The following is a 21,938-nucleotide window of genomic DNA, read 5'->3' as shown; positions in this document are numbered from 1 at the left end:
AAACTTTAACTCCTGCACCCTGTATTGTCACCCTAAAATATTTTTGAAAAAATCATTCCTCATTGTGCTTTTCATTTACTTAGTGGTTTTTAAACTGAAAAACATTTTATTGAGAAATAATTTATACATCATGAAGTGTATGTATTTTAAAGGTACATTTGTCATTTGACAAAGGCATCTATACCTGGGAAACCCATACACTTGCGAAAATGTAGGACATCTCCCTCGCCTGTGAAAATTCCCTCAGGCCCTTTCCAGTCCCTCCCTCCTTCCCAGAGGCGGCCGGTGCTCTGATTTCTGTCACCACAGATTAGTTTTCCCTGTCTTGAGCTTCATATGAGTGGAATCATATTTTATGTATGATTTTTTTATTGTATTTGATTACTTCAGTCAAGCTAATGTCTGCTGGAGAACCTCTGGTGGTTGTTTATACCAGCAGATTATTCCTTTTCATTACTGAGTACTATTCCATTGCCTGAATATACCACAGTGTGCTTCTCTATTCTTCTGATGGTCATTTGGATTCCTTCCAGTTATAGAACATTATGAATACATACAAACATTTGCATGAAAGCCACTTACTGGGAACTCTTAACTGTTTCGCCTCCTGCATCTTATTGAACACTACTGTCAAGCTCTGAGGCTGAAATTTTTGTTATCCCCATTTTATGGCTGAGATTATTCCACCATTGATGGTTAATTTACATGAGTGATGCAGCCAGTTGGTGACACATTTGAACCAGGGCAGTGAGACTCCACAGATCTTGCTAATAAACATGCATTGTTACATGATATAAGATAGTTTGGTCAAATAGCTGTTTTGGTTTCAGAAGCCATGGATGTTTATATCAGGTATCAGTAACAAATATATCAGTAACAAATATAAACATATTTTGGTCTCTTTAGATTTCTTTACAAGAATATGGAAACGAAGTGGACATCTTTGCTTTGGGGCTAATTCTCGCGGAACTCCTTTACATATGTCCCACTGTTTCAGAAACATTACAGGTAAATAATATCACAAAAAAGAATTAAGCAACAAAAATTATTAGCAGTCATCTCCAAAGTGCTGCTACAGTAACTGCCCTTATGTGAGGATAGACTTGAATATATTAGTATTGACTGAGAAGGAAATATGGATTTAATCTTTCACACAGTTGGGCAACCAAAACTTTTTGCTTCAGACCAGAAACTTTGGTCTTCTTTTGAAGGTGTGTACATCTCACAAAACTAAAGCTGTTTCTTCTTATTTGAGTCAGTCAGTAAAATTTTATTGATTGCCTGCTTTGCCTAAGACACTGTGCTAAGTGCTACAGGGTTTTAAATGTGAATAAGCCTCGTTCTCATGGAGCTTTTATTTTAGAAGGGAAGATACTATAAGAGAATGCTCTACATGTTTTTGGGAAAAGACATGAAGTCTTGGGGAAACAGGACAGAGATCTTTCTAGCTGTAGGGATTTAGGTTTCATGGGGTATTTAAGTTGGGCTTTGAAGGATTGGTTGGCTTCTAATAGTCCAAAATAGAAGAAAGATCATTCCAGCCTTCCTTGTGCAGAGGGTGGGACTAGCAGACAGAATCATTTTTCTTGGAGTAGTAAGTGACAAGGAAGGGATGGTTGGCACACTGGAGAGATGTGTTGGGACTAAATTAAGGCAAGATTATGGACTTTCTTATGGGGGCAGTGGGGAGCTGCTAAACGTATTAGGCAACCGGAGGGATATCTTGGTCTGAAGCTCAGTAAACGGACTTGCTGGAGCCAACAGCCTTCCCTGGACAGCAGGGATAATGAAAATACCTAGCACGTAGGATGCCAAAAAGGATGAAGGGAAGTAATGCAGATGACGCTCTTACCACTTCAACATGTTGATGTTAAGGATGGGGAAAGGTGGGAGAGGAGAGTCCTGCTTGCCTCTGGGCCAAGAAGCAAGTTTGGTTTTCCTCCTGAGTGAATAACTTCCTCATGAATATATATATATATATATATATATATATATATATATATATATATATTCATGTGTGTGTGTGTGTTTTATTTTCAGATTTTTAAAGAGCTAAGGGACGGCAAGTTCTCAGATGTATTTGATGGCAGAGAAGTAAGTACTTGAAAATAATCAGACTTTTATTCATTTCAGTGTTCTATTTATTAGTATTGACTCACTATCATTACAGAAAATTCTTCTGCAAAAATTACTGTCACCCGAACCCGCGAAACGGCCTCATGCATCTGAAATACTGGAGACTTTGAAGGAGTGGAGGAATGTAAAAGAATAAGAAACGAAGCACATGTTAGAGCTCTTCTAAAAAAAGTATCCTGCCTTGGATATTCAATTTTTCTATAACTGTCTAAAATCTTCTAGGGACACCTATTGGGTATTTACCTTCTATTTTTATTTTCCTCTTAATTTTTCACTAAATTTTAAAAAGGTTTGAATCTTTTTTTTTTTTTTTTTTTTACTTCAAAAACATTCAGACACTTTTCTTTTCCTGAGCTTATCTTCTTATTATAAACATAGGGGAGAATATCTCTCAAATTTTTAAAATATTGGCAAATCAATTAATATTCATTAAATGTCCACTGTTTCTAGGCCAAAAATATATGAGATATCTCACTGTTTGAAATAGCTAATTTAGAGAAATATGGTACTCATAAGAAGATAAGTGATATACAATCACTTTGGAAAACAATTTGGTATGATCTGGTAAAGTTGAAGGTATATATACCCTCAAAGCCATCAATTTGGTTCCTACATGCTTGCCTACCAGAATGTTCATAGAAACCTTGTTCATAACAGCCAAAAGAACAAAAAACAATGTGCATCACAAGAAGAATGGATAAACTGTATTTTTCCATACACTGTAATACTATATAGCAGTGAAAATGAACGAATTATATAGCTAAGTGCAGTAACATGATACATCTGTGAGGAACATAATGTTAAGCCAACAAAGCCAGTTACAGAAAACATATACAGAATGATTCTATTTACATAAAGTTGCAGACCCCGCTAAATGAAATACTTTGTTTAGAAATCCAAACAAATGTGGTAAAACAATAAAGGGAAAGAAAGGAATAAGAAATTCTACATTTTGATGGTGGTTTTCTGAGGAGGGATGGAAGTGGTGTGATAGGGGAAGTAAACTTCAAAGATAACAGTTCACTTTGTTTTAAGTTTATTTATTTATTTACTTTGGAGAGAGAGAGAGGAGAGAGAATTCCAAGCAGGCTCTACACTTACAGCATGGAGCCAGATGTGGGGCTCGAACTCCTGAGACACGAGATCATGACCTGAGCCAAAGTCAAGAGTTGGATGCTTAAGCATCATGACTGAGTCACCCAGGCACTCCTCACTTTTTTTGTCTTAAACCAGATGTTGCATTCACTACTGTTTACTGTGTACTCTTTTTATCTTAAATACATTTTGTATCTATTAGAACAAACACTTCAAAGAGATAACTGTGCTAGAAGGCAGTAGGTAAGCACAGAGAAGAATCAGTCTGGAGAAGTTTCCAGGAGATCACTTTCTACTGAGGTATCATGGCATACGGCTTAGAAGTGGCATTCCAGTGAGACTTCTAAGTAGGCTAGGGATTTAGACAAGTAGTGAGGAGCAAATATGGGCAGGAGTCTGGACGAGAGCCATGGCTTGAGTTCTGGAAAAGATATACCTAAGAATGTTGGGTATACTTTGTTTCCCTGAATTGCTGGAGAGAATACCAGAAGATAATTTGGATGACATCTTGGGAAAAAACCTGAGGGAAAAAACCTGTCATATAATTTTACAGTTTTTAAAGTGAGCCAAGTTTAGGCTAGGCAGAAAAGTCACAGAGAAAGGCTTTTACGAAGGCTATAGCTATTTCTAAAAAGTTATTGAAAGCAGTTAATATGGTTTTCAACTCTCAATGCAGTATTTGATCAAGGCAAGGTTTATCAATGGAGGGTAAAACCATTGGTTGAAAAGGTGTTGGGGAACAAGATCTTCAAAGGATTTAAATATAATCCCACAGATGATATATCAGTTACAAGGGGGAAAGGGAAATGTACCTTTACATGTACCTTTACAATGGAAAGACCTCCTGGTCTCCTTAATAACCATGTGATTAAATCAACATCACTGAAGGTGGGACTGACTACCTAATATTATGCCTCTCCTGATGTAAGAGTTATGTACTATCACCTATTTAGTTTTCTTCCCAAAGCATTTAACTGAACTCAATCATGAAGAAGTTATTAGACAAATCCTGAATTAAGTCATTCTATAAGATAATTACCTTGGGCTTCTCAGAAAGTCAATATCACACACAAAAAAGTAGAGGAAGTATTCTAAATAGAGACTAGAGAGGTATAACGACCAAATGTGATACTTGAACCTTGATTGTATCTTGGATGTTAAAAAAAAAAAAAAAGATAAAAAAAAAAAAACCTGGAGCGCCTGGGTGGCTCAGTGGGTTAAGCGTCTGACTTTGGCTCAGGTCATGATCTCATGGTCCATGAGTTCAAGCCCTGCATCGGGCTCTGTGCTGACAGCTCAGAGCCTGGACCCTGCTTCAGATTCTGTGTCTCCCTCTCTCTGTCCCTCCCCCACTCACACTCCCTCTCTGTCTCTCAAAAATAAATAAACATTAAAAAAAAACCCCATCAAATTATAAAAGACGTTTTGGGGACAGTTAACATTTGGGTATGGGCTGCATATTAGATGGCATTATAGAATAATTTTTAACTTTCTTAGGTGTGATAATGATATTGCAGTCATGCAGGAAGAGGTCTTATTCTTAGGCAGTGCATGAGGAAATATTTAGGGGTGAAGTGGCATGATAGGGACAACTTTCAAATGTTTAGTGAAAATCACTATGTATTTGAAGGGAGAAAAAGCAAATGGGGCAAAATGTTAACCACTGAATCACTGATAAATCCAGGAGGAAGATAAAGTTATTTATGCACATATGTGATTTAGCTTTTATATATACACATATACATAGATAAGTGTGTGTGTATGGGCAGCTACATAATTTGGGACCCAGTGAAATGAACACATGGGGACTTTGTTCAGTAATTAAGCATGGGTCACTTCTTGAATATGGAGCTTTGTACAGCTGCATAGTTTCCACAGCCGTAAAGCCAGACATGTGTGAAGATATATACGTATACACACATATATACGTGCACGTGCATATGTATCTGAGATGAAATGTTTAGAAGTCTAAATACCAGCTTCTCCAAGACTCAAATTATCCAGGACCCTCACTAGAAACAAACTCACAACATCCATTCCCTACTGGAGTGTCCACCATAACTTGAGGTTCCTGGCATGTTAACTTTTCATTATGGAATATTGGAATTCATTGTGGAATATTTCATTATGGGATATTATGGAATATTGAATGATTCTAATATTATTCATATTTAATTTAATAAATTTTATGTTAAAGCATACACAAAAACAGAATAATGAAACTCTATGTTTCATTCATTCATTCAAATATCAACATTATGCCTTCTTTGTTATATATACCTCCTTCCTTTTTTTTTTAATGTTTAATCATTTATTTTGAAAGAGAGAATGAGCTAGCTTGTACAAGCAGGGCAGGGGCAAAGAGAAAGGTAGCGAGAGACTCCCAAGCAGCTGTGCACTGTCAGTGCAGAGCCAGACATGGGGCTCGATCTCATGAACTGTGAGGTGACCTGAACCAAAATCAAGAGTCAGATGCTTAACCAACTGAGCCACACAGGTGTCCCAACCCCCCTTCCTTTTTTAAATTTTCTTCTACTGGAGTATTTTAAAGCAAATCTCAGTCCTTGTATCATTTCACTTGTAAATACTTAAAAATATATTTCTGACATAAGATCTTTTGAATTTTAACAAAGCGATGATACATTGTCATTCAACAAAATTAATATTTCCTGGATGGTTGTATAGTAACCAGTCTGTATTCAGTTTTCTTCACAAAAATATATTTTGGCCAGTTGTTTAAATCAGGATCCAACATTGCATTTAGCTGATGTCTCTTTTGCTTTGTAACATTTACCCCTGTTTTAAATTTCTTTCCTCTTGCCATTTATTTGAGGAAGGAACTAGATCATATATCCTGTGGAATTTCCTTCATTCAGGACTTGACTGATGGTATCCCCATGGTGTCTAGTTAGGACTAGAAGCTTGACTTGATTCTGGTTCAAGTTTTTTCCCCCAAGAATACTGCATAGATGATGCTGTATACTTTCCTTGACATCTCTTCAGGAGTAACATAATGTTTGGTTGTTTCATTTTCAGTGATCTTAAGATTGATCCGTGGGTTCTGGTGGTGTAATCTACTATAAAGTTTCTTTCCAATCTTCCACCTAATGGTTGGAGATTGTTGTTTGGATCCATTATTTCATTAGGGGTTGCAAAACAGAGATTTTTGGATTCTGTAATCTTTATCATCTGTGGTTATTCTATAAAGAACTTTCTTTAAAGCAGAATGGAATAGATGGAATAAATATTTTAGAATGAGTTGGTGCCCTGGTAACCCCCAAAGGCAACAAATAAGGCTTTCATTTTTTGAGCAGCGGTATGACCCAGCCAGCTCTTTGAAACAGTTGTGTTTAGAATGGGTTGGAGCAGGAGGAGACTGTATTTGAAAGACCAGAAGGCTAAGAGGCTAAGACGGCCTGAAAGATACTGGGGACAGAACCAAGAGGAGTCAGTGACTAGTTGTGAGGATTAAGGAGAAAGTACCGCCAGAGATTACCTCCAGGTTTGTTTGAAGGTGAGTAGCCGGATTAGGATGTAGGCTTCAATCGGATTAACCCCCAAAGAGCCACACATATTTGAGAGATATTTTGTCTCACACTTTTATCTATTATACAATTTTTCGTTAGGATTTAAGCCAATAGGAAGGCCACCACACATCTGTCCACGTGATGAGGGCAGCACGTATGGGGTGTAAAAGATGCTGTTTGTGTTGCTGCCAGAATATTGAGGTGAGGAGGTCGAGCAGACCGTAGAAAACACATGAGAGAGAGGATGGATTCATACACAGAGTGATGTGTATGTTATCTGGAAGTAACCCCTGAGGCTCAACTTTGAATCCAGGGGAGATTATGCAGAGGAAGGCAGACTAAGGAACAAAGTATGGCAAACACTCCATTTAGGTATTTACTCTTTATATCTAAATGTCAACCCTGTCCTTGACGTCTGTGTGATTCTCTATCTGTAACTATGGCCTGTCCCAATCCTGCATGTCCTCAGAACAGTCTCAGATGAAGGGACTACAGTTGATAGATGTACAGTGTTCTCACTATTGGTTTAAACTCTGACTAAAAACAGTAGAAGAGATAAAACTGTGAGGCAAATACCTCTCAAATATGTGTGACTCTTCAGGGGTTGAGGCCTGTATTAGTTTTCTATGGCTGCTTTGAAAAACTACCACACACTTGGGGGCTTAAAACAACACTCATTTATTCTCTTACACTTCTGGAGGCCAGAAGCCTGAAGTGAGTTTCACTGGGCTAAAGTCGAGGTGTTGGCAGGGCCACGTTCCTCTGGAGGTTCCCACTCCATGACCCATGTTCACTGACTTACTTGACTAAGCTCCTGCCACACAGGTCAGCTGTGTTACCTGAATAAGGTTTTGCACTCAATGGCTCTCAACTATGGTTTCTACCTAAAATCTCCTTCTTTTTTTAATAACAGTTTTACTGAGATGGAATACATACCATACATTTCACCCATTTAAACTATACATTTCAGTGACGTCATGTATGTTGAGAGTGCAACCATCACCACGATGTTATCTTTTTAATCTTTAAATTTTTTTTCTTTTTTTTTAGAAAGAGAGAGAGTGCACAGAGGAGGGCAGAGACAGAGAGAGACAGAGAGAATCCCAAAGAGATTTTTTGCCCAATCTGGACTTTCATTTAAATGGAATCATACAATATGTGGTCTTTTCCATTTAGCAGAATGGTTTTGAGGTTCATCCATGTTGTGGCATGGATCAGGACCTCCTTCCTTTTTATGGCCAACTAATAATCAATTCTATGGCTCTGTCACAATTTATTTATCCATTCATCAGTTGATGGACATTTGGGTTGTTTCCACTTTCCTGCTATTATGAACAATGCTACTATGAATATTCATGTGCAAGTTTTATGTGGATGTATGTTTTCATTTCTCTTGGGTAAATACTGGGAGTGAAAGTGCTGGGTTATATTGTAACCCTTTCCTCATAACTTCACGTATTGAAATGACACTCAGAATCAAATTCAGTGTGACTTCATCATGTTCCACTGTCCCCCACCCAGAATGGAACTGTTTCCTAGTTCTGCTCTTGTCCAGTGCCTCAGTATTATGCTTACCAATTTGCCTTGGGAGCTCAGTTTTTCTTGTGCGGCTCTTTCAATGAATTTAAAGCAGGGACAGGCTCTCTCATTTTTGTTTACCCCAAGGCAGTGAGCCTACTGACCTGCATAAAGCAGGAACTCTGTAAGTGCTTTTGAATCGGTGGGAAATAAAAGTATTAAGGATTTCATACGCTTGATCCTACAAAATGTGTCTAATACTAAATAATAATGTTCACTTTCAAATTTCAACAGTTAAATGGCAAATAACACTAAAAGTATTTAAGGGAAACAAATTTTGTATATTAAAGTCTATTCATTTTGAACTGTAGAAGCTCCAGTATTTTGGATTTATATTTTAGGAAAATGAAAGACTTTAGAAATTATAGATTGGACTTTGAAAATAAACAAAGCACTCAAAAAAAAAAAAAAGAAAAGGAAACAAAGCACAATATAAATAAAAGTAAATGACAACACGACATATGTTTCAAATTTTACATAAATTTCACTGAAGCAAATTCAAATTCCCTAAAGCAAATTTAAAAATTCTAATGTTTTGCTTATCTTGGTTTTCATTATTGTCTAGTTTTGAAATCAGTAAAGGCTTATGTTAATAAAAATAATTTTTTACTCATATTGGAAGCCTGTATTTTTTTTTAAGTTTATTATGTATTTTTGAGAGGAAAAGAAAGTACAAGCAGGGGAGGAACAGAGAGAGAGGGAGAGAGAATCCCAAGCAGGCTCTGTGATGTCAGTGCAGAGCCAGATGCAGGGCTCCATTTCATGATGACCTGAGCCAAAATCAATAGTTGGACGCTTAACTGACTGAGCCACGCAGGCGCCCTGGAAGCCTGTATTTTTAATTGTCAATGGATAAGAATAAGGAATGTTTCCCACTCTCCAAGGTAAGCCTAGTTTTAAGCCTTGACCTGGAAATGTGAACCACAAATCTGGTGGAGTCATGGATTCTATCAAAGTTATTCCCGTATTCTGAGCATGAACGTATTAAAAATATTCTTGGCCATTAGGCAGGTGGATGGTTGTCCCCACAGTAGTAGAAAAGGAAGCTGGTGACTAACTCCATTCCATCTGAAACAACCCACATGGCTTTGGGAATGACTGTATGGATGTCAGTATACTGGCTGAAATGACGGGAGAGTATCTGACTGTAATTCCCAGGAAAGATGAACTCCTTTGTTTCAGCTACTAATACAATTTTATTGTTAAGTGAAAAAGTAAATATTTAATACTATTATACAACAGTATAAGCTCTAGTATTTTATATGTGTGTTTATATTCATAAAAATAATGCTTCATTTTCTGGATGAAATGAAGAAGAACTGAGGCCCACCCAGAAGTTAACTAGTGTAGTGATTCTCAAGTTTTGCTGCATCTCAGAGTCAAAGGTGGTCACGCTCAGGCCACAGTGACCAATTACATCAGAACCTCTGCTGATGGGAAACTGTCAGCGCAGAGCCTGATGTGGGGCTTCAACTCACGAAATTGTGATGATGAAGAGTCAAACACTTAACCGACTGAGCCACCCAGGCACCCCTTGTATTATCATTTTTAAAGCTCCCCAAGCTAAACTTGAGAACAAACGAATTAGGTTATATTAGGGCAAAGGCTGATACAAGTTGTGCTATTGATTATCTTAACTTATGCAAATACAGGTTATGCTTTTGCTCTGTTCTTGTGTATACTGTTTCTTTTTTTTTTTTTTTTTTTTTTTAAATTTTTTTTAACGTTTATTTATTTTGGAGACAGAGAGAGACAGAGCATGAACAGGGGAGGGTCAGAGAGAGAGGGAGACACAGAATCCGAAACAGGCTCCAGGCTCTGAGCTGTCAGCACAGAGCCCGACGCGGGGCTCGAACTCACGGACCACGAGATCATGACCTGAGCCGAAGTCAGCCGCCTAACCGACTGAGCCACCCAGGCGCCCCTTGTGTATACTGTTTCTAATAAAAGAGGCTGATCTCTTGCTCAGTGGTACTGAGAGAGAGGTTAGCTATAAAACTGGATCCCCAAGAATGTAACAGTGCTCTGTATTTAACCTGTAGCACTAGTCCTAATGCACAGGTGCTTATCAGATGTATTCTTAGCACTTTATACAAATACAGATGTCTAGAAACTACCCTAGACTAGCCGAATCAAAATCACTAGGGGTGGTACCTGAGCTTGTGAACTTTAAAAAAAGTTCATGATTTTTGATGCCCAATTTTGTCTGAAGATATCTAGAGGTGTGCTACATGGTACGTCCTTAGCTATATGTGGTGACATTATAGAGAAGCAGATTTTAGAAAAATAACTTTAAAAATCACTTATAGCTACCCAGCAATGGAACAATCCACTTTAAGGCAGTGAGCTCTCTGTGGCTGGAGAAATAAAGGCAGAGGTTAGATTGCAAACTGCTGGGAATGTTGTCCAAGGGCTCCCAAATTTAGGAAGTACTTGGATAACCTGATAGTTAAGATTACTTCCAATTCTAAAGTTTCTTTAGCTAAAATTTGCAATCTTCACTTATAGTGGATATACACACTGTCATGAAAACTCATGATTTTCCCACAAGTATCATAATTATTTTGTTTCTGAAATTGGCTAGAATGAAGTAGTGTTAATGGAACATTGCCTGACATCAGTCGTATTGAGGGGGATGCTTTTCCTTTCTCCTATCTGCATGGAGGGAAGGGACTTTTTCTTGCGCCTTGGGAGAGAGAAGTATGGGAGCAAGCTCTGTGAACCATCGTTCATTCCCTCTCAACAGAGAAGTGTCTTATCTGAGATGTGATTTTGGGAGAAGGAACTTAGCATGTGTGGCCCCGCCCCTGGTGGGTCCTCTCTCCTTGAAAGCTAAATGCTCTCAGAAGACAAAGGTAGGCTCCATCCCTGGCAAGGCAGAGGTCTGTAGTTGTGTCCAGTCAGGGAGATATTTTAGGGAGCCTAATAGGAGAACAAGTCAACCTTGCTCTCTATCTCAACGTCACTGATAATAAAGCTGACGTGTTAATCTCTCTCTGACTCCCATGTCTTACTTCTCACTTTGTTCCAAAGTGAAGAGAGGAATGAGGGAGTTACCTGTTGGTGTCCTTGAGCCCCATAGCATCACAACAGAGTCACAAATTGTGTTTGCCCATGTCTATAACACTTGCGTTCTGAAACAGCATTGTTTTTTTTTTTTTTTTTTGAAATCAATGAACAACTATAAAGTACAAAGTGCTTCTAAAATCACAAAAAGAACAAAACATATAAAAAGGCCCTATTTCTTTAACTGGCATAATTTGGGAATTCTAACTGCTCAATTGTTTATTTTTAGAAAACAGTAACATTTTCCAAGTTTCTACTTTATTGAGAATAATCTTAGTCATGATCTGCAGAAGTTGGTCCTGGGCAATTTGAAGAGAGGTCTTCTTTATCTGTAATTTATGTGAGGAAAATAAAAGATTAATACTAGTATAGTAAACTACTCTAGAAAATTAGTTCAACATAACATGTTTTGTAGCTGTGTTTGCTACTTACTGAGCTAAACTGGGAAAAGATACAACCATAACCAACAATTCTTTACTGCCAAGTGTAAAGTCCTTAAATTCAAGTTAACAGGGCCAACTTGGGGAGGATGTGTTAGAAGGGAAAGTGCTTGACCCTATAAGGTATCTGGCAAATTTTAAACCCATTTCTTTCCTTATAATAAAAAAAAAAAAAATGGAGTGGATTTCAGTATTCTGAAACAATATTCTATCTACATAAAAGCTAATTCTAAAAATCTGAAATATCTTGCAAGTTAATGCAGCTGAAGAAAGAATCTTTAAAAATAAAGCATGAAAAAAAATTCATCCTCAAGTAACTAAAAAATTCTTCCTTTTGAAATAGAGAACTGAAAAATTCCCTTCTGCACATTTAGTTTCTGAAAAGGCCTCGATTATTTCTATATGTACCACTGCTTTAAGACATTGACCCCACACTGCCATTTGGATGGAATAAGAAATTTCCATTGTCTATGGGAGATGTACTTACACACACGTACACACGCCACACACACACACACACACACACACACACACAAAATCAAAGTTAAAAAATCAAAGAGCATTTGTATTCAATATTTTTAAAAAGTGCAAAGTATCCTCTTACCTTCATAGGCTGTTCCACACCAAATGCAATACAGATGTTCTTCTCTTAAATAACCAGTCAATATTTGTAATTTTTCCAGTACCTACATGTAGGACACAGGCACATTAATAGTTCAAATTGAACATAATCTTGGTATTCTGGTCTCTTGGATCCTGCCAAATTAGCCCAAGGCTATAAATCTTCTGCTACTCTCTTAACCACGTAGGATAGGTATCAAGGGAAGAATATATTAGAACATGTCCCAGTTTACCAGCCACCCTGATATTTTCACATGTTTGACAGACACAAAGAGACCACTTGTTAACATTTGGAAAATACATTTGGGCTGGCTCTTATTTTAATCAGGATCCTTTAAAAACCTCCCTCTACTTCAAAGAACCTACCTCCCCAGATGGAATGAGAGTGAACACTGCCTCCCTTTGTCATTAAAGTTCTCATCAATGGTCTCCCAGTTAAGTGGAACACTGGTTTTTCAAATTGCAAATGCTTCCTATAAAATTCTTATACACAAAAAAACACAGAAATGGGATTCCTTTCTTGAATAATTTCCACTTCCTTTGAGCTGTGTTTTTTTGCTTTGTTTATGGGTGCAGGAGAGGGGTATTCATTAGAATCACTTCCTGAGGTTTAACAGACAACAAAGTAGAAATTAAGATAATTTATACTTGTGGCTCATCTGTCATCCAAACTGAATCTGAGAGTGTAAACCGAAGCTAAAGGAAGAAATTATATAACGGTTTGGGGGTCAATAAAATAACCCTATGATATAGTAGTTCTCAACTAGAGGTGATTTTTCCCCTCGGGGAAATTTAGCAATGTCTGGAGATATTTTTGGTTGTCACAAGGGGGAAGTGCAACAGGCACCTGGTGGGTGGAGGCCAGGGATGCTGTTAGAACAGTGTGCCCCAACAAATAATTAGCCGGCTCAAAATGTGAATGGTACCAAGGCATACACTTAAGACACCCTGCTCGAGGAACTGGTACTGAAACATACACTCAAGTCTTCACTCTTATATTCATCTTCATCGTGTTCTTTTTCTTCCTCTTCCTCTTCCTCGGTTTCCTCTTCAAGCCCCAACCAGTACCATGATTCCCTAGGAACCTGAATATTCTGAAAATAAAGAATTATTCCCAATTAAACACAGCTAACCAGAAGACTATCACAAGTACGTTCATATCGACATGGATTCTTTCTTTCAATGAAATATTTACTGATTGCTGCTTCAAGAGTAAAGCCCTGGGCTGTATGAACCATAGGGATGAAGACTCAGTTCAAGTATTGTCCCCCAGTGGCTGCCAGTCTATTAGGGAAATAAGCCATGGGTATACATATCTTAATGGGAATAAAATAACACACATAAGAGGGATGTAGGTGAGGGGATGGGCATGAAGGAGGGCACTTGTTGGGATGAGCACTGGGTGTCATATGTAAGAGATGAATCATTGGGTTCTACTCCTGAAGCCAAGACTACACTGTATATTAATTAACTTGAATTAAAAAAAAAAAAATCTCATGAGATTTGGTTTTAGATCTCGCGAGATTTACTTGTAGAGCACACACACACACACACACACACACACACACACAAAGTACACATCATCTAGGAAAGTGTCATGACACGCAAAATAAAGTGCTATAGGAATACAGAAAAGTGAGAGATTGCTTCCAGAGATCTATTTACATACAAGGGAAATGTTTTAGAGACTTTAATTGAAGTCATTTTATTCTAATGGAAAGATCAAAATAAAAAAATTGAAAATGAAATAAAAATAAAACCAAAAACAGAATTTTAAAAACAGCCAAAATAAATAGTAATCTACCATGACTTTACTAGTTAGGGACACAAGAGGTAATGAAGATGGACTAAAAATAGGCTATTCATCAAATATTGTGGTGGACAGAATTTCCACACACACTAGCTCTGAGTCTCCAATATCCAAATAAGCAGAGAACGATTAAATATAAAAATGTTATTTGAGCCTTATTGGGTGATTCAGACTACTCCGGTTCCTGCAGCGACCAGGTCATCGTCATGAGTGTCAACCATCAAAGATCAGCCCTGCATGTTAAATGAAAGCTTTAACAGGTAGCAGGCTAGATACCACAGGCCTGGAGTTTCTTTTCTTTCTTTTTTCCTAATTACATGGCAAATCACACTGGGCACCGAAAAACCTTTCCAAACGGAACACAGGTGAAAGGCTTGCCTTCTGAGTATCCAACTGCTGGCAGGCTCGCTGGCTTCTTCTAAGGTCCCCTTCCAGCTTCACTTCATCCTGCTTATGTTTCAATCGCAGTCTAATCGAAAGAAAACAATAGTCTACCGAGAGTCTGCCCTCCCTTTATCCATTTAAATGCCCAACTACCAGAAAACATCACAATAAACACGGGGTAAAACCCAAGATAGCTCAAATACCAAGTGTTACCGAAACTGCTCTGCGGCTTTTTCTTCGGCTTGGGTTTTCACGTGGATCTTTCTTCTATAGTTTTCTAGTTTTTCCTCTGCTTTCCGCTTCAGTAATGCCTCATGACCGATGCCACTTTTCCCTGTTCAAACAGCAAACTGCTTTAGAACCTGATGACTTCACACTTCAAAACATGACCTCTAACCAGGTGCAAATTACACACAATTCTGATTTGAGTACAATCACTCGAAATCATTTGACATGGAAACACTGGAGATTTTTTTTTCCTAAACCCAAACACACAATTTGAGTTTTACAAAGATCATTAGTCTGATTTAATGAAATAGTCACACAATACAAAATTCCTTAAATTGGGAAAAACAGTATCAACTATCATACTTCCATATAAATATAATAACCAAATAAAATATGTATTTTTCTCCTTAATTCATCCAAAGTCTTAAGAAAAACATTGAATGGATAAGTCTGTCTCAGAATACTTTCAGTACATTCCTTTCTTTTTTTTTTAATGTTTATTTATTTAGAGACATAGCACAAGCAGGGAAGAGAGGGAGAGAGAAAGAATCCTAGGCAGACTCTGCACTGTTAGTGGGAAGCCTGACACGGGGCTCACACTCACAACCTGTGAGATCATGACCTGAGTTGAAATCAAGACTCAAACGCTAAACTGACTGAGCCACCAAGGCACCCCTTAGCACATTTCAATGGGCAAAAAATAGCTTTGCATTTTTAATGGTTATGATTTCCCCCCATATTTTTAGGATTTAAATTTTATTTTATACTCAAACTGTTACTTTTAGTTTAAAATAATGAGAAGTTTAACTAAGAAATATTTTACTGGGGGCTTCCTAGGATAAGAACTGTAACAGTGCTACCACAAAAAAACCCATTTAGTATGCAAGTTTACGTGCTAGATCTAAGCATAAGTTATTATTACTGGTAAATATGCTCAGAAATAATTATATACCTGTTTTGACGTTGAGAGGAATTGGTTCAACAATACCACCTCCTAAGAAAAGAGAACAAAACACACACATGACTTTAGAACTTCTTCTTCAAACTACAGGTGAGCGTAGTACACAGCTTTGCAATGTTCTATACATATCCCTTCCAGTTTCGATGCCATTTGAAATTGAAATCTGAACATGAATACTCTATAATCAACCACCTCCCTTGCCTTCAAATATCTACTCCTCAGTAAGACTGACCCACAGCCTCCTATGCCATCTGAAGTTAGGGTTTCAGGAAGGGAAAACACTGATATATGTCCAAGAAAGTGGCAGCTTCCAGAGAAAGCAAAGCCTTGCTCGGTGAAGATCAAAGCAATTATAATAAGGAAGAAAAGAAAAATGGCTTACAGAATCTACTATGAATATATGGCCTCTACACCTTCCTAAATAGGGAGGCGAGAATGGAGCTTCTCCAACCACGCGCTCACTGGGGTACCTGGCACAGGTACAGAGCGAGCAGGGCGGTGTCCTGCCATCATCCTCAATGTTGCTTCACTGTCCTTTGGCTGTTGTACTTCTCAACCCTTCTCTTATCACCATTGTTAGCTGCTGCCTCCGTTGTAAGCCTCGCCCATCCCCGCTATCGGTGCCTTGAAGGCGAAGTGGGGCTGGTAAGTAGCTCTTGACACTTGTCTAAAGTGGTGTAGGAAGACACCGTTCTCTATATGCTTGTTTCACCTAGTAGCTATGTTGCTTTACTTTCTGTGTAGATGGATAAGGAGTCCTCTCTGGCACTCATCAATAGAGCACCATTTGGTGGTTAGGAACACCTGCTTATGTCCAGATGGAACTTACCACTTTTGCCAAGGGCCTGACCACTTTTATATCCCATCTTTTGGAGCAAAGCAAACCCTTTGTTTTCACAGCCTAGTGCATTCTTCAATCCAATGTCACGTCTTTCTTGTTCTTCTTCTTTTAAACTCTTCTGTCTGTTTTTCAAATTAGCTTCCTGTTGCTTTTCTTCTTTTCGACGGGCTTCTCGGATTTGCCTCAGCATTGGCAATCCTGGTCTGATGTCTTGTCTGAAGAATAATGGAGAAGGTTATTTTAGACGAGGACATGCAGTTTTCTTGTAACTTTGCTACTTACTTACCTGACGCTACTTAATATTTCAGCACCACCACGATGACCACCTTTGTTTTCATTGATCTTAGAACATAATCAGTGACCTCTGAGAATGGCTATTTTAGTAAAAATAATGAAAGCTGGTGCCAGATTGTAGGAAGCTGAAGAAAATAGAGAGTTGAAGAAACAGTAATTTTAGACTAATTTTTCTAGGAGGTTGGAAATAATAAATAGCAAAGCTGAATACGAGCTAGAAGAGACAGTAAGATGAAATAAAGCAAAAGTGTAAACTTGCTTGGAAGAGGAAAATAACAAGAATCAAGGGCAGAAGTCAAATGTTTAGCATTAAAAGGGAAGAAAAGGCTCCTGGTATCTTTGTACAGAAATGTAGGAGGTGTTTCCACAAAGCAACAAAACTGACTTTTCAACTCACATTTAAAATCAATGTCATCACTTAGGAGTCTACATTAATGTCTTATATATATCACTACATGAGGTGTGCAAATTTACTTACTGGACATTAATGAAGGAATCAGACATATAGTCCTCTTCTTCCGCCATGTTCAACTTCATATGGCAAAAGTATCTACAAATCAAAGAGGATAAAGTAACAGCACCTTTTTTTGTTGTTGTTTGGTCGACAATGGAAATAAACCTTTCTCTGGAGCTCTACCACACATTCAAGTGCCTTCTGACATCTTTCTGTGGGAAGCTCTCCAACGACTCGTTCTCTTCCATTCCAAACCTCCATTATCCCCTAATTTTTTCAAATAAATGTCGCTACAATCTCCCCATTCCTGACCTCGTATAGCCCTCTGCCAATTCTTCCTCTACAATATCCTTCAAAAGCTTTTTTCCTATAGTTGTGACCATTGCTTCAGTTCAGGCATTTCTTTCTCACCCGAACTATTACAACAACTTCCTAATTAGTTTCATTGTGTGTGGCCTCTCCTCTTCCAGTGCATCCCCTACACCCTCTGCAGTGTTTTTTTTTTTTTTAAAGACAACTTTTTTTTTTTTTTTAAGTTTATTTGGGGCTCCTGGGTGGCTCAGTTGGTTACGCATCCAATTTTGGCTCAGGTCATGATCTCATGGTTCCTGAGTTCTCCTTCAGATCCTCTGTCTCCCTCTCTCTGCCCCTCCCCAACTTGTGCTCTCTCTCTCTCTCTCAAAAATAAAATAAACATTAAAAAAAGTTTAAAGTTTATTTTTTTTTAGTAATCTTTACACCCAAAGTGGGGCTCAAACTCACAACCCTGAGATCAAGTGTTGCATGCTCTTCCTGCTGAGCCAGCCTCTCCAGAGTGGTTTTATAAAAAACATAAGTCAGGTCATTTAATCTGTCTATTTCAATCCCTCAATAAACTTTACTCTGCAGGCCCTGGAGGACTAGTCACTCTAACACTGTAGCAGGAGGATCCTTCAAAATCTCACCCCTGATGCTCCTTTAGGGTTCCATATTCAAGTCACATGGGCTTCTCATTGTTCTCTGAACATACACAGACATTTCCTTCCTCCTTGGCCTAAGCTCCCCTCCTTCACGAAACCCATCCTAACCATTCCAGGCCTCTCTCTACAGCACTCCATGTTCAAGCTGTCCACTTGGAACTTGGTATACTTAACATCTCACTTATATGGAGACATTTTTGAGGAGAGTTTCCATCCAAAATAGTTAAAATCATGTAATTATTTTCTCTTACAGGGATAAAATAGTTATCCAAAAAAGCACATCTCAAACTTTATTATGTATATGAATTGCTTCAGGATCTTCTTAAAATCCAGAGTCTGATTGTGAGCTAGAGCTTGAAGTTTTGTATTTCTAATAGGCTCCCAGATGATATCAATGCTTCTGGTCCAGAAGCTAGTTACAGAGGGCAGTCATTTGCTGCAGTACACACAGGCTATTTTGGCCCACCCACCATCCTTTTCTTTGGGAACCCAACCCTCTGTCCTCCACTGGGTTCTAGTGGAGGGTGGCAAGCTCTGTCTTCTATACTTCTCTGGGCACAAGATGGCCAATTATAGTTTACTATGTCCCAGCAACAGAGGAGGTGATGACTTAACCAGGTCAGATAAGCATGTCTTATGGGGGAAAAGAGATCTCTTCACTGGGGTTTCTGAACAGAGAGTATGTGAAGGTGGGCTCCAAAGGGCCATCTTCCTGGCCATATGAAGAGATCCCACTTGCAGAATGAAGCCAGATAGAAAAAATGGGCAAAGATAGGCCTGACACCTTGCTTAGCCACACCCCCACAGGACACAGCAGCGATAAAAATTAAGCCATGAATGAAAGTTCAGCTAAGCCATATTAAATTAGGGTTGGTAAATTTCATGCCAGCCACTGCGGTCATACAATTAACACGAATTAATAGACCCACAGCATAAAGCGTGTTATAGAGGAACCCCTCCCCACCCCGCGCTAAAGTTAAATTTTAACTCAGCTGTAAAAAGCTACAGTTAACATAAAAATATGGCACGAAAGTAACTTAACACCTCTGACCACACGATAGCTAAGACCCAAACTGGGATTAGATACCCCACTACGCTTAACCCTAAACTTAGATAGCTAACTAAACAAACCTGTCTGCCAGAGAACTAGCGACAGCTTAAAACTCAAAGGACTTTGCAGTGCTTTATTTTATATCCCTCTAGAGGAGCCTGCTCTAGATGAATCTATGGGATCCCAATATACCTCACCACCCCTTGCTAATCCAATACCGCCATCTTCAGCAAACCCTAAAAAGGAAGAAAAGTAAGCACAAGTATCTTAACATAAAAAAGTTAGGTCAAGCTGTAACCTATGAGGTGGGAAGTAATGGGCTATATTTTCTATCCTAGAACACTTTTCCACGAAAAGTCCTTATGAAATTAAGAACCAAAGGAGGATTTAGTAGTAAATTGAGAAGAGAGAGCTCAATTGATTTGGGCCACGAAGCACGCACACACTACCTGTCACCCTCCTCAAGTGACAAAACCCAAAGACAATCTATTCAAACTATAAAAAACACAAGAGGAGACAAGTCGTAACAAGGTAAGCATACTGGAAAGTGTGCTTGGATAAAACGAGATGCAGCTTAAACAAAGCATCTGGCTTACACCCAGAAGATTTCATATCAAACTGGCCATCTTGAGCCAAAACTAGCCCAAATAACCATAAATTCAACTAACGTAAAACAATAAATCAAAACATTTAGTTAATTCTTAGAAGTATAGGACCATATAGCCCTAATTATTGTCGCAGTTCTTATCCAAACACCATGAAGCTATTTAGGAGCAACAGCCCTAATAATTGCCCACCGATTAACATCATCAATACTATTCTGTCTTGCAAACTCAAACTATGAACGAGTACAGAGCCAAACAATAATCCTAGCATGAGGTCTGCAAACACTCCTCCCCTTAATAGCCACCTGATGACTACTAGCCAGCCTTGCAAATCTAGCCCTACCCCCTACAATTAATCTAGTTGGAGAACTATCTGTAGTAATAGCCTCATTCTCATGATCCAATATTACTATTATCCTCGTAGGCACACACATTATTATTACAGCCCTATATTCCCTTTATATACTAATCACAACCCAACGGGGCAAATACACACACCATATCAGAAGCACTAAACCATCATTTACATGAGAAAATGCCCTAATAACTCTCCACCTACTCCCGCTCCTACTTCTATCACTAAATTCCAAAATCTCCCGCTCCTACTTCTATCACTAAATTCCAAAATCGTTCTAGGTCCTATTTACTGTAAATATAGTTTAATAAAAACATTAGATTGTTAATCTAATAATAGAAGTTTGAATCTTCCTATTTACTGAAAAGGTATGCAAGAACTGCTAATTCATGTCTCCATGCATAAAAGCATGGCTTTTTCAACTTTTATAGGACAGAAGTAATCCATTGGTCTTAGGAATGGGGCGGGGGTGGGGGGTGCCTAAGGGGTTCCAGGTTCTTTTTAAACCCCCCCCCCCCCTCTTTGTGGGTACGATACACTTCAGCATCATCCATTCGCATCAAGCATAAGGATAAACTTTGTAAAGCCACCATGACGGTGGCTTGGACCACCAGTGGAAGTGGACCACCGGCAGTGGAAGTGGTGAGAAGCGGTCGGATTCTGCGTATATTAAAATTTTTTTTTTAAGTTTGTTCATTTTCGAGAGAAAGAGACAGACAAAGAGAGAGCAGGGGAGGGGCAGAGAGAGAGGGAGACACAGAATCTGAAGCAGGCTCCAGGCTTTGAGCTGTCAGCACAGAGCCCGACATGGGGCTCGAACCCACGACACGAGATCATGACCTGAGCTGAAGTCGGACGTTTAACCAACTGAGCCACCCAGGCGCCCCTGAGCGTATTTTAAAGGTAGAGCTAAGGAGACTGGCTGATGGATGGGAGGCGGTGTGTGAAAGAGCGATGTCAACGATTATGTTAAGGCTTTTGGCCCGAAAACCTGGAAGAATGGAGTTACCAGTTGAGAGTGGTTAGACTGTAGTAGGTTTGGTTCGGGTGAAGTCTTTTGCTTGTTTTTTTTGACATAGAGCAGGCAGAGGCAGTGGCAACAAGAACGCTGCTTCAGACACACGGAGAATCCCATTATACATCCAAGTGGAGAGAAGGGCTAATTAGCTGGACATACAGTAGAAAGGTAACCAAGAAGCCTCAGTCCCCAAACCCCCTCTTAAGGACGGCTGATTTCTCCCTTCTCGTGTCCCGCCCAGCTGCAAGCGTCACAGGCAGGAATGTGGGTGATGGTGTGATAGGTCAGTCACGACCAGCGCACAGACCACCGCCCTTTACATTCTATCAGGTGTCCCCATCCCCTTACCTGGTAGCTCTACTCGCCCCGGGTCGGCTTGTGAGAGCGCGCGCTGCGCATGCGCCCACCCACCTGCACAGGACTTCTGAGCCTCAGCTCCCACCCGAGCTTCTTAGCGAGCAATCGATTGGAAACCTGCGGCGGGAGGAGCCAGGAGGATGTAGTTAGTGCGCTTG

General features: G+C 39.0%; 2 protein-coding genes across 6 annotated transcripts in view; one reads left to right on the top strand and one right to left on the bottom strand.

Moving 5' to 3' along the window:
- EIF2AK2 (eukaryotic translation initiation factor 2 alpha kinase 2) overlaps positions 1-8,951 on the top strand; it is a 40,823-nt gene extending 31,872 nt beyond the window's left edge. For 2 of the 4 annotated variants that reach the window (XM_058683040.1, XM_058683038.1), the window contains exons 14-16: positions 907-1,008; positions 2,041-2,094; positions 2,171-3,079. In XM_058683040.1, coding sequence (XP_058539023.1) covers positions 907-1,008; positions 2,041-2,094; positions 2,171-2,272 — 258 coding nt within the window. In that variant the 3' untranslated portion in view covers positions 2,273-3,079. Of the gene's footprint in view, positions 1-906; positions 1,009-2,040; positions 2,095-2,170; positions 3,080-7,814 lie in introns of those variants that run through there. The other 2 variants (XM_058683037.1, XM_058683039.1) reach the window with 2 other exon arrangements.
- A 2,626-nt stretch (positions 8,952-11,577) lies between these two features.
- Positions 11,578-21,937, bottom strand: GPATCH11 (G-patch domain containing 11). Of its 2 annotated transcripts, none has more exons than XM_058683048.1 (9): positions 21,835-21,937; positions 17,460-17,531; positions 16,676-16,902; positions 15,838-15,879; positions 14,871-14,991; positions 14,652-14,742; positions 13,441-13,557; positions 12,447-12,528; positions 11,578-11,731 (listed from the first exon to the last, which is right to left on the bottom strand). In XM_058683048.1, exons 2-9 carry the CDS (start codon positions 17,516-17,518, stop codon positions 11,676-11,678), a joined length of 795 nt encoding a protein of 264 aa, XP_058539031.1. In that variant the 5' UTR covers positions 17,519-17,531; positions 21,835-21,937; the 3' UTR covers positions 11,578-11,675. The 2 variants fall into 2 exon arrangements, with proteins under 2 accessions (XP_058539031.1, XP_058539030.1); XM_058683047.1 differs by having other exon boundaries at positions 21,772-21,913.
- Position 21,938: the final 1 nt, after the last annotated feature.

This window comes from Neofelis nebulosa, chromosome 9 (genome assembly GCF_028018385.1).
Source record: "Neofelis nebulosa isolate mNeoNeb1 chromosome 9, mNeoNeb1.pri, whole genome shotgun sequence".
Lineage (NCBI taxonomy): Eukaryota > Metazoa > Chordata > Mammalia > Carnivora > Felidae > Neofelis > Neofelis nebulosa.
The sequence above is the reverse complement of the archived record's forward strand: the minus strand, read 5'-3'. Positions and strand labels throughout refer to the sequence as shown.